This window comes from Uloborus diversus, chromosome 10, assembly GCF_026930045.1.
Source record: "Uloborus diversus isolate 005 chromosome 10, Udiv.v.3.1, whole genome shotgun sequence".
In the NCBI taxonomy this organism is placed as follows: domain Eukaryota; kingdom Metazoa; phylum Arthropoda; class Arachnida; order Araneae; family Uloboridae; genus Uloborus; species Uloborus diversus.
The window spans coordinates 16,024,608-16,038,509 of record NC_072740.1 but is presented as its reverse complement, the minus strand read 5'-3'; the positions used below and the strand labels follow the sequence as shown (position 1 = coordinate 16,038,509).

Here is a 13,902-nt window from a genome sequence, read left to right as displayed (position 1 = left end):
CTATTGGTCGTACATCCGCGGATCTGTGGATCGATCCGCGGACCCGTTGCCATCTAAAAATCTGTCCGGATCTGCCGATCTTTTTCTCGGACCTGTAGATCGATCTAGAGTCCCTATAGGGACTCTAGATCGATCTAGGGATCTAGGTCTCTATCCTTATAGGGTCTCGGATACGTATCCGTGGATCCGTATTCGAGTCCGAAGACACATCTCTATTTTGCTTGTCTTCCAGGATGACGTCTATTGCTGATCTTTCATTGTGTTTGTGACCTACTTATGGCGCCTCCACACCTTTTTATTTTCCTGTCGTTTGTACCCGCCGACGCTTTTACTGGACAAGTAACGATCATTTATAAAGATTTTTGGCAACAAGATAGCTGAAGCAAAAGCTTTAGACACTCGTCAGTCGTCACTGGCACTGGAAATTTTCTATTTTCTCTGTTGGAGTTTTAGTTGTAGATTCTAAAATGCGGTTTGCAGCAAATTTATCCACTATGTTTCCGAATTTACCGATGCCCGATCGGTATTCGGCAGCAGCTGGTTTAGGTTTCAAAGCAGTAGAATGCCAATTTGTAAACCTAACTGAAAATACGCCTGATGAGTTAAAAGAGGCCATGAAAAACGCCGGTATTGAGCATCACGTTCTTCTCAATTCATGGCCAGGTACTTTTTTTCTGCCATTATTCAACTGAATGTAATTTTTAAAATGCAAAATAATTCCTAACTATTAATGGCTATGATATTCATTTTGTTCTTTCAATCCGTAATATGCATTCTAAATACTTGTTCGCTTTCATTAAGATTGATAAGAAAGAAAATTGCTATTTTGTAGTCTCCTGAACTTGTCAGATCTGTTCAAACCCAACGTTGAATTGCAAAGCTTAGAAAATTTGTTTAAAATGCGAAAGAACCGTTTCAGAACTTAAAAAACGGAAGTTAAATATTCAAACTTTCATTATATATTTTGTGTACCAAATGATGTTGTGGGTCATTCCACGTCAAAACAACACAATTTTTGACTAAATTTTACCTCGCCCCATCAGATTTTGATGAAGTTTGGTAGAGGTAGAGTTTATGCTGACATGGGAAAGTTTTTTTTTTTGAAAAGTATGAAACCGTTTTGAAGATACAGTGTCGTAAAAGTTCCAAATAAATTAGTCAAAACACGTGACTGACTCAATCATGAAAATGACTTAGAATCTTATTGAGATTGAACTGAAACAAGTGCCATTCAATAGTTTTTTCAATGATATGCAACATGATTAGGTCTGAAAAGAATATATTTTTATTTAAATTTCTCAATGCACTGCCTCATATTTTTTAAAGATATTTTTCACCATGGGTCAAAACTTATATTGCCCGACATGCAGGGCTGCTATTTCGTCAAAGTTTCCCCCAAGATTTAAAAAAGACACGAGTTCTGTTTTTTAAAAAATAGCATTTTTTCGAAACTAAAAGGCATACATGAAATTCACCTCTAGCTCGGTCAATTCCAGCCGAGGACTGCAGTTTCGTGCTTATTAGCACTCATCAGCGCGGCTTAGAAAGCGACTGAGCTGGAGGTTTAAAACCTATTAAGGAAGCCAAGAGTGCCAACAAACTGGTAGCTAATACAGAACTAGCACTGACCAGATGAGTGACCGAAGCAATGGTACAAGCCTGGGGGAAGGTCTGATTTCGTCCACTTTTTTGTAAAAAGTCTGGTATGCCGGAAGAAATTGAACGATATATGAAATGAAAATCAACTGATTTTTCATATTTTTGATACATAAATTTATTCTTATGATGTAATAATTTAGTAATAATTCTAATCCATTCAATTAATCATTTGATTAAAATAGAATTATTGGGAACTAATGTCATATATATACCCCCCCCCCCCCCCCCGGCGACTTTCTCCTGTTAGTGCCAAAAAAGCGTCGCCAATATATCTCATACATCGTTCTTAGCTATGCTTTTTTTAGCGCAAACAGGAAAAATTCAGATAAAAAACATGATCGAAGCACTACAGAACACAATATACATTAAAACAACATAAAACCACAAAAAAAACCGGCAATATACGCGCTCAAAATACCAGAAACTAGAAAGTTTTTGTATATAAAGAAAAAATGCTAGAAGTTATTTAAAATGCTTAAATTAATAAATTTCTATGCAGTTCACCAAAAAAATATATGTATTAAAAAAATAAAAACTTTCTTCCAGCATTCATTTCATTGAACAAAAATTTTTCTCATACTGCACTAAAAAAGAGCAAAGCGATTAAAATCGTGATATTTAAAGCAGAGTTAATATTTTGTCCACTTTTTTGTAAAAAGTCTGGGACGCCGGAAGAAACTAGACGAAATGAAAAACTGATTGTACATACATAAATTTATTTTTATGGTGTAATAATATTAGTATGTATACTATTCTAATACATATTCTAATATGAATTAAACCTTTAATTAAAATAGAATCATTAGCTTTAGAATTTCATAAATCTAAAAAAAAATTTAATTATACATTAGTGCGGCTTATTTTAGATCATAATTTACTTAAAATTAATAAAATTTAACAATGAATATGCTATTGGGCATGATTAGACTATCATATACAATAGTAGAAAATAAACTCAATGGGAAAGTCAAATGAAATGCTTGGAGACATACATACAAAACAAAGATTTATAAGACTAAAAATATTTTATGACTATTTTATACTTTTCGAGTTTTTATTGATGTCATCCCATAGTAAAAAATATTTATGTACTCACATATTTTATGGATATGTTAATGTCAGACAAATTAAGAAAAAATACTACTTTAGTAGGTTTGTTTGTACTCAGAATAGTGTACCGGAAGAGGCTATAATGGGCAAGAGGGTAAATAGCTTTAAAAGGGCCATTAATCTTCATTGGGGACTAATAAATTGATTAGGAACAGCCTAGTCAAAGCCTGTTGATGATCGTCACATTTGAATTGCAAGAACAGATTTCACTTCATGCCAACATTTCTTTTATGAATGTCAAGTAGTTTTTCCTTTTAAAAAATATGATTTTTAATGTTTTGAAACTCTAACCTTTAAAAACTTTTTAATTTTATAAATGTACTTATTATGGGCAATAAACCTCCACATCATACATAAACATGATAAAATTTGCAGCTGATGTGTTCGTTTTATAAATGCAATTACATGCATTATAATTTATTTTAACACTCATTAGATTTATTAACACACTTATATAAACTTCAACAGATCTTAATTTTTTTTTTTCACTTTAAATATTTTACCATTATAATTGTTTATATACAGATTTATGTATGCTATTTTTATATTAAAAAATTACTTGAATAGGAAGAATCTATATAATTTATTATTTTCAAACTTCAAATTTTTAACTCAAAATTTTCAGTTTACTGATGAAGTGGACAAAATGACATTTTGTCTGGGATGGTTTTTTCCAGGGTGGACAAAATAGGACAACACTGATTTAAAGTGGAAAACGTCCCCAAAACCGTTAAAAAACTAAAAATACAGAAAGTAAATTATGAACATAAATGTTATTAAATTAGCAAAAACTACAAGTCTACTATTTTACATTTTTAATGTTATTTCAGTCAAAAAAATAACAAAGTGATTCAAATTTCAATGTATTAAAACTAGGAATGCCTCAAAAGAATATCCCAAACATAAACAATACAAAAATACCATATATTAATTTGCTATCAAGAAATATTTTCAAAAAACGAAAAATTTCTAAGCATCAAGAATTTTGAACATGAGAATTTATTTTGAATTCTAAAAAAAAAAAAACTTGCCTTTTGTTTAAATCTACACACTCAGCCTTAAACTACTAATAAATAAGGAACTAGTCAAGAACGAGAAAACAACATATCAAACAATTGCACTTTACAAAGATACCTCCCACTTTTAATTCACGGTCAAGTTTGAAGAAATTACCATTTTTTAATATTTACACTTCAAAACACAACTGCTTAATTTGAAAAAACACAAAATTAACTTTCCTTTGAGGTACATTATGCAAAAAAAAATAATCCAGCGTGTATAGACTACACGTTCAAACAGATTTAAGATTGCTTTTGGATTGCCAAACATAGGTTAGTTTTGCCAAAGGTGCCATGTTTAAAAAAATTGTCGCTTCATTGGCGAAAAAAAAAAATTTCAACTCTGCAAAATTCGTGCCGCGGTCATGGGACTAGTGTGGACAAAAACAACCTTTAAAAAAAGTATTAAATAAACTACTCCGCCAAATGTTTTTTTTTAAATATATTAATTAAGTAACTGCAAAAGTGCAAATTATTGTTAAAAAAATACCAGGTGTGTCAAAAGCAGCATTTTAGGTTTTTTTTTCCAAAGATGTAAAATTTGTCCACACTAGCCCCTTTCTCCCCACTAACAAACTCACATGCCTTTTTCTTTCATAATTAGGTGACAACAATGAATTTGGGTTTGCAGCATTGCCTGGAGGGGAGGAACCTTTCTTTGATTCCATTAGTAAAGTCCTCCCATATACGTTTTCTCTGGGATGCAGAAAGTAAGAAACATTTCTTTTTTAAAAAATATTGATACAAAAGGTTAAATTTTTTTACCTTACAGTGAGATTGTTTAAAATCTCCCTCTTTTCTCTTTTGAAACTTAGACCCAATCTTCTGTTTTTTCATTTCATAAGGTTGGCAGGCCTGTATGGAGGAAATTAAAGTTTTAAATGCTCAAAATATTTGGAAAAATCTCTTTTCTGAAATCAAAATTGTGCTGGCTTTTGTAATCTAATCGATTCATTCTTTAAAATATCTTATAATCATAGATAGATGCATTTAAGATAGTTGATTTCCATAAAAGTTGAATGAAAAATAAAAAATAAAAGAAGTGTTAAACCACCTTGTGGTTGACCAATATACATTTTTTTTTACATTTTTTTTTTTTTTTTTTTTGAACTTTCACTTGCACATTTAGGATGCATTGTATTAGCACCCAAGAAATTCATTTAAAATGTTATTTTTGAAAAATATTAAGGTTTAGCTACCAGGAATCGAGTTTCAAAGTTTGAAAAAAAGGCAAAAGGTAATTTCCAAAAAATTCTTGAAAATATAAATGTTTAAAATTCTTGTTCTAAAACCACTCAAATGCTTCCTTTTAACACTCTTCTCACATATCTATATGATTAACTACACTTCTTTACAGTTACATACATACAGTAAAACATACATTTTCGTGATTTTTTTTCACAATTTTTTGTACATTACAATATTTCACGGTTTATGGTCCAGTATTTTTTCTTTGCAATTAATGTGCACTGTGCATCTCTTTGTTGAAAATACAAATATATTTTATTGGATCAATAACAGAACCGAAAACAAAGAGGGTGGTTGCAGTTCATGCTCCACTCTGCTCTTTCCATCCACCCAACCAAGAAGTATAGTCGTTACAAGACTTACATTTACACTTACTGCACGATTTTAAACAAATTTCAATTTTAGGACCAGGGTATGAAGAACTATAATGACATACTAATGATTCAGTTTTGGCATGATCCTAAGTATAAATTTGCCCTTCCATCTCTTGCGACTACGTGATCTCTTGCCTCATATGCCTTTCTCTGATTCAACTGCTTCACGTTTTGACTCTCGCTCACTGCCATGACCAATAACAAGTTCTCTAAATTAGTATAGTAGCCATTTCACACTCTGGCTGCTGACAGGTTAATGAAACTGGTTAAAGAGTAGGTAAATTGGTATTTAGAGAAAAACATTACACTTGTGATCAACAATGCTAAAACTTACTTCGAATCCAACTTCAAACCGGTACTCAAAAGTGGAAACGTGTTTAAAGTCATATTGTGATCGTAAATACATAAATAACTTGGCTAGGTGGATGGGAAGAGCAGGATGGAACTTGAAATGCAGCCAACCTCGTGGTGGTGGTGTTGTTGTTGATGTACTTGAAATAATTACATTTCCAACAAAGAGCTGCATAGTACACATTTATAGAGAGAACAATTATAACTGGACTATAAAAAAAATATTGAAGTGCAGAAAAAGATTTTAAAAAAAATGGCTTGGTTAATTTCACGAATTTTTAGGGTTTATGCACAAACTAAAAACTATAAAAGAAGGTAATTAATCATAAAGACATGCAAGAAGCATTTGAATGGTATTAGAAGCAAAATTTTATGTGTTTGTTTTTTATGTATTTGTATTAAGACTTTTTTTGTAAGTAAATCTGGAATTATATGTTATGTTTTCTCAGTAGTAAAAATTGTTTTCTCCAAACCTTTTTTATTTATTTATTTTTACCTATCAACTGAAAATGGGTAAATCACCAGGAAAATGTATATTCCAAGTCAAACATAAACATGCATTTTTATGTTATACCGTGTGACAGTAGAAATGTAAAGAAGTTGAATTAGAGAAAGGCATTAGATTAGAGGCAAAAGATGGATTTATGAGAATTTGATCCTTATGATCATAATACCAAAACTGAATCATAAGTACTGCTTCAAACCCTTGTACAAACATTGAAATTTGTTTTAAAATCCTATATTAAGTATAAACGTAAGTCGTGTAATGACTATCCTTCTGGGTTGGGTGGATGGACAGGGTTCATATGCTCCGGGAAAACCTGCTATTGTCCAATTTTGGAACCCAAAAAAATTTTTCCCCTGGAATTTTGTACCATGAGATCTAATCTTAGTTTTTATCAAAAAATTTAAAATTTTGAGGCCAAGAGGCTAGCAATAAAAAAGTGGTGACTCAAAAAAAAACTTGCGCAGTTGCCATATTTGGTCCTCAATAGTTCCCAAGAAAAGAATTCCTCAGGTGAACAGGAATTACGCTCAAACTCAACAGGGGAGAAAACAATTTACTGCTTCTGAAGGTGAGAGGGTTGATCAGGAAAAACCATTTTTTTCATTTTTTAATCAAAATATCTTTTCAGCAACGTGTAAAACAAAGTCGCCATTTTTGGTTATTCACAATATGGAAATATAAACAATGCTTAAATGCCTAAGTTTTCAAAAAAAAAAGCATAATTGGATATTTTCTTGAACTGCTAACTAATGAAAGTAAAGCAAAATGTGCTGCGAATTGTTTTTTTTTTTTTTTTAAATTTTAAATACGTAATTTTCTTGAATGAAAAATTTTGTTCTTAATTGCCTTGGAAGCAAATGTTGCAAAAAACTTTTCAACTGAATTGTCTTTTTATAAAGATTTATTATTTTAAAATTGTTTTCATGTTACAAATTCAAAAAAAAAAAAAAAAAAAAAAATCCTAATTTTTGGCTTAACCGCCATATTTGGTCATTCCCAAGATGGAAGTACACAAGGCTTTTTAAGTGCCTAGGTTTCTGAAAACGGCATTGGTTTATTAGAATTCAAACTATTGAAAACAATGCAAAATGGGCCCCCCTTTTTATTGTGGATAATTTGTAATTATTTTCTGAAAAAATGTAAAATTTTATCTGAAGAACATTTTTTAATGTAATTGATTTTGACACTCATGTGCTAAAAACTGACTATTTTGTCCTAATTGTACTTTTTTAAGGATTATTAATAATTTATAACTACGTTTATGCTACAAATTCAAAACTTGCTTATTTTCTAAATTTTTCACTTAATCGCCGTATTTGGTCATTTGCTAGAATGGAAGTCGACATAAATTTCCAAAAACAGAATTTGATGTTTATCGCAATTGTAAACTATTGAAAGTAACATGAAATGTGCAATAAATTAAGAATTTTCAAAAATTAATTATTTTCTAGAAAAGAAAAATTTTAATTTTAATCTAAGCATCCTTTAATACGTGAAAGAAAAAAAACCTGATAGGATTTGGCATCAACCTACGATTGGCAGGTGTTGAATTTTGTTATTACGCATTATATGGTATGCCGATCGATGCAACAAGTTAATCATATTTATACTGAAAAAAAAAATTTATTTTGCTCAATTTGTTTCGTATTGCATACTAATAAGAAAATAAAAGGAAGTATTGTAAACCAAAAGCGGATGCTAAAAGATTGCTGCATGATTGCAGCAAAACTCTAATATTATGCATGAATTGTGGCATCAAAGAAACTCTAAATTAAGTTGAAAGTACTTTGTTTTCAACAAGTAGTAAACAAATGAAAATAATTTTGAACAAAACATTGAATAAAAAAATTAATTTAGGGAGAAAAAAGAAAAAAATTCCAAGATTTTTTTTTTAAATCTAAGGGGAAAAGTTTCAGTTCTTATGCATTGGGCTACTTTAAACCATTTTAATTATTTTGAAAATCATTATTTAAACTTAATTTTGAATGAAGCAAGTAACCTGGAAGTTTCTAAAAAAAACTACATGGAAAAGTCAGAGAATTTTTTTTAAACCACAAGCATGTATGTTGGAACCTGATGGAAAGGGCAGAGTGGAGCTTGAAGTGTAGCCACCTCCTTGTGGTGGGTTCTTGGTTGTTAATGGCAAGAAAGATATGCACATGTAAAAAAAATGGTAAAAAAAAGATATTTGGTAAATTTCACAAAAATGTACGTTTTTTTCAGGAATAAAAACTGTAAAAGAATGTTGTTAATCATAAAGATATGTGAAAAGAGTTAAAAGGAAGCATTTGAGTGGTTTTAGAACAAGAATTTTAAACATTTGTACTTTAAAAAAAATTTTGGAAATTACCTTTTTTTTTTTGCCTTTTTTTCCAAACTTTTACGCTCGTTTCCCGGCAACTAAACCTTAATATTTTTCAAAACTAATAATAGAAATGAATTTCTTTGGTGCAAATATAGTGCATCTTAAATGTGCAAGTCAAAGTTGAAAAAAAAAATGCATACCCTATTGAGCAGTCTCAAGAGTTAACTGTTCAATGAGAAAAGAAGAGAATCTTTTGCCTTGGAAGCATAAGCTGAGAGAGAGTCGATCTAGGAAGATTGTTTTTTGAGTAGAAAGATGATACCTCAGCATTTCAGCAGCGTGTAAAGCGTAGTCGCCATATCGTCACCTCATAGCAAGAGTGAGACATCTAATCCCTAGAATAACAGTAAGATACCCTATTGTTGCTCTGAGGCAATGATATTTGGTCATTCACAAGACGGATGTAGACGAGATACTTGAGAGGGGTAGGGTTTTCAATGTCAAAATGTTCACTTTTTTAAGATTTTTTTTCTAGAAAATTGTTTGATTAAATTTACTAAAACCTTTCGTTTCTTATGTACGTTTTTAAGAATATTCTATAAATTTTTCATCAAAAAATATCCACAGACTAGCCAGTGACAGAGCTTTTCCCAGAGCGCCTTTGGAAAAAGATAATTTGCGATGTTCACTGTATCTCAGTTGACATTTATCTGAAATCAAATTTTATTTGAATTTAGTCAAAGTATTAATTAATCCTCCCCCCTGCGTTCTCAGATTGTTTTTGTTTGACTTTAAAATTTTTGGTGACCATTTGAAGTTATAAGTGCAATTTTCCACGAAAAATTCCACTATTTTGTTTGTAAAAAACGCATTAAAAAAACTCAAAACTCAACATAGGGGGGGGGGAGGTTGTTTTTTATGTGCAGAATGTGTGGAAAAAATTTAAAATGGATCAGACAGTTGATTTTAGAATGGAAGTGAACACTGACTTTGAATGAGTGGTTTTGAGAAAAACGTATTTAAAGTTTTAGAAGCTAAAAGGCATCAATTCCAGCTCCATAGAAGTCAGTCCCTGTAATAGCTTCAATTTACTCAGCCTTTTTCTTTTTTCGTTGTTTGGTTATTTTATATTTAACTAACTCCAAGCAAGCAACGCTGACATTCTGAGCGTCCGCAGCTGTCAGAACAGCTGTCAAAACAGCTGCTCTATCAGAGCTAGTTTAAAGGAGCAAGATAACTTTGAGAATTTTGCTCGAAATGACTTGAAATTTTGGGAATATATTTTTGAAGTGCTTTACTACAAGACAAAACAAAAAAGAAAAAATCACTTTTCTGAAACTTCAAACCCCCCCCCCCCCCCTCTTCCTTAAGTTTCTGTTTCCAAAGACAAAGTAGAATTGGATGTTTAAGTTAACTGCAAACCAATGAAAATAGCACAAAATGTTCAGCAAATTGTTTTATTTTTATTATTTTAAATAATTTTCTTGAGAAATAAAACATTTTAAATTCAAGACTTAAGCTTAACTTCAGAGGCAAATGTGCCAGAAACTTTCAACTAAATTGTAGTTTCATAAGGAAGAGGATTTTTTAGTTTTTAAAATTATTTTCATACTACAAATTCAAAAATTTATACCATATTTTTTGGTGTTGTTGCCACATTTGGTCATTTCAGAAATAAAAGTACACACGACTGTTTATGTGCCTCAACTTCCAAAAACAGAATTTAATGTTCTTTGTATTTGAAAATAATGCAAAATGTGTCTTTTTTTTGTTGAAAAATTCTTAATTATTTTCTTGCAAAATTATCGTGTGTAAGCAATTGTAGGCCATCTTGAATGATGATAGGGAAATCGATGGGTTGTGGACAGTAGGAAATTTTTCGAAAAACAAGTAATTTTAGGCTACTTTTATGAAGTAAGAACTTCCTCCTCTATTTATTTGCAATGAAAATACTCTCCAAGTATTTCTTTTCCAAAACTATATCACTGTTTAGGATTTTTAAGTTTCAATATTGAGCAAATATTTTTATTTTTGTTTGAAACACAAACGTTTGCAGCTCCAATAAAAACTTTTAAGGTTTTGGACTAAATTGATGTTTTTTAGTGATACCTTGGCGCTTTTTTTTGAGCAATCACGATTGCTTATTGTTCTCATTTGACTGTTTTGGCGTGCTATCATTTTATTTTCCCACCAGCACCACCGTCGACCTTCTCCTCACGATGCTGCTCCTATAGCGAAAACCGTCTCCAGGTTGCGTCCGTATCCTACGCACACACGCATACAAACTCGCACACCTACACACACACAGCACTGCATACACAACATGCACGCACACACACGAATGCCTGCACACACATGCTCGTGATTGCGAAAAACATAATTTGAATTCAAGATGCCGAAAATTCAAATTAGTTTTTTTTTTTTTTTTCAGTTTATTTTGTATTAAGACTCCTTAACCTTTTAATAGTTACGTTAAAAAGTGGCAACACAAATATGGTCCCAAAGTTCTTTCATGTTTGTTTCATTTATAGCTATGCAATGCGAAATCTTAATAAATTTTTAGAGTGTAAACAATCAATCTTTCCAAATAAAAAAGAAAGTGTTTAAAAACAAAACAAAATTATATCTTGAAATTTTAAAGAATTTGCTCATGGAACAAAGGGAGAAGAAATAATATTTGTGCTGCACTTTGCAAGTTAACACACCTTGTAACTGTATTTATATTGTAGCGTTTTTTCAAGTTATTTGTTCGGAAATCAAATAAAGCAAAATTAATTTCTTTATGAAGATTTTTTTAATTGGCTGAACATAAAAAGTATTAAAATTGCTTCTATGTAAAAACTATACAATTGATTGAATTAAAAATAACAAAGCCTTAACACTCATTTTTGAAAAAAAATTTCGGCTCTCAGATGGGCCATGGTCCCCGTGTCTTCCCTCTGGAGCCACCACTGTTGATGATGGAATGTTACACATTTCCAATAATTATTTACTTTATACATCAATTTATCGGAGTGTAATAAATTACTTTAAACTTTTTAAAAGAGCAAATAGCTAATGCTATTGCTATTGACAAATGAAATAAAATAATTCTCAATTTGAATTAACATATCAAATTATGACCAATTTGTATTGAGTTAAAAAGTCTACACTAATCTTGCACTATTTCTATCAGTGTTTGGGAGACAAAAAAATTCTAAGGTTCATTGCGAGATCTTGGAGACCAGCTCTGTAAAAATGGAAGACAAAAAAGTACCCCTTCGTATGAGGAAAAAGAAAAGTCAACAACAGAGAGAGAGAAAGGCCAGACAATATCATGTCAGATCTCCGAGTGTAAGTGTCGAAAACAATGGACACGATTCTTTTATGCATTTCTTAATTTCCATATTACTTGCAAAAGGCCACATAAGACATCATGCCAATGCCCATTGCACCTGTCCAGCTCAGTTGGCCCAGCCAGCCTTGACGAGGTAAGCCACACCTCCAACTGTGTCACTTTCATGCCATACCCCTTATTGATCTTCTCACAAACAAAAGCAAACAGATCACCCCAGTAGCAGAAACTTTCTAGCCAGTTTGCGACACGATTTTGGGCAGTTGAAAATGATCCTCAGCATTATTATTAGTTTTATTTTAAGTTTTCATAAAATATGCAAGTCCCTTGTAAAGGCCAAGATTCAAGTTTTCCAACTCGCTAGTGGCCACTAGATCGAAAAACTTAGTGGCCACCATTATCGCCGAGTTTTAAAGTATAAAAATTGGGGGGGGGGGGGGCAGTTTTCACTGCTTTTATAAAAATAAATGGAACTCTATGCACTGTGAAAAGCAATTATTTAATACGTATTTATTTCATTTTTAAAATTTAAGTTAAAGTAGGCTTTTGAGTTTTTTTTTTTCAAAAAATGGATGAATAAATAAATTTGTAAATGAGAAATTAGCAGGAAACTGCGTTTTAGATGAGTGTTTTAGTTTATAGCAAAGCTTCCAAAGCAATGTGCAGGTAATAATTCATTTTTCAGGAAAATATTTATAAAAAAAAAATGATTCATTGTAAATTTTATGTTATCTTCAGTAGTTCTATTGAGGTCAATATCCAATTTTGTTTTTGGAAACATAGGCAAGTAATAATCTCGACTATTTCCATCTTGCGAATGACCAAACATGGCGTCTACGCAAAAAGTTCATGATTGTAAATAGATTTTTGAATTTGTTACATAAAAGTTTTAAAAAAATTTAAAATAATTAAAATACTACAATTTAGATGAAATAGTCAGCTTTAGCACATTAGCCTCTAAAGCATTGGAGGTAAGATATTATTCTAAAGAAGAAATTTTGCATTTTTTCAAGACAATAATTAAGAATTATCCAAAAAAAGGCACATTTTGATTAATTTTCAACAGCATTGCAATAAACATCCGATTTCATTAATGAAAATAATATTTCTAAATTTGTTGGGAAAAAATAATTTAAAAATAAAAATCATCATGAGACTACACTTCAGTTCAAAAGTTTTCAGCTCTTTTGTGTCCGAAGCAATGGGGATAAGGTGAAATTTTAAATATAAAATTTTCCATTTCTCAAGAAATAATTTTAAAAAGTCAAAAAAAAAAAAAAAAACTGCACGTAAAGTTATTTTCATTATTTTGTAGTTGAATACAACATCCAATTCTGCTTTGTTTTTCGAAAACTTAGGCAGTTAAGCATCTTACCTACCTCAATCTTGTGAATGACCAAATATGGCGACTAAGTTTCTAACTGAAATGCTGAGGCATCTATCCCTTTTCCGGTCAAAAAACGATCTCCAAACGATCTTTGCCAAATTAAATTTCTTTTATTTATTTGTTTGTTTGTTTCTTTCTTTTTTTTTTTTCTTTTTTAAAATTATTTATAGGCGTTTGAAAAAACTGCGACGCACTTCTCGCGTCTGGCAGTTTCTGCTACCCGGGCTGGTCACAAAACTTGAGGTACAGTAAGCTGCTAAATCCCGATTTGGATGTGAAGGAAAAGGGAACTGATGTGATATACCCCACCCTTGGCGACTTTTTCCTGTTGGCGCCAAGAAAGCGTCGCCAAGAAAACGATGTATGACGACATATGTCATACATCCTTCTTAGCGATGCTTTTTTAGCGCCAACAGGAAAAAATCAGATAAGAAAACATGATCAAAGCACTTCAGAACACAATATATATAAAAACAACATAAAAGCACAACAAAAAGCATCACGAATATATGCTTCAAAAATGTATAGGGCCAGGGTTTTTTGTCAACATATTAAAATACAATGAAAT

The 13,902-nt window shown here is 31.3% G+C and overlaps 1 protein-coding gene across 1 annotated transcript in view; it reads left to right on the top strand.

Annotated features, from left to right (window-relative positions):
- The first annotated feature begins 429 nt into the window (after positions 1 to 429).
- The window catches only part of LOC129231484 (putative hydroxypyruvate isomerase), a 75,779-nt gene continuing 62,306 nt past the window's right edge, over positions 430 to 13,902 (top strand). The window contains exons 1-2 of the mRNA XM_054865813.1: positions 430 to 663; positions 4,432 to 4,537. Coding sequence (XP_054721788.1) covers positions 468 to 663; positions 4,432 to 4,537 — 302 coding nt within the window. The 5' untranslated portion in view covers positions 430 to 467. The remainder of the gene's footprint in view (positions 664 to 4,431; positions 4,538 to 13,902) is intronic.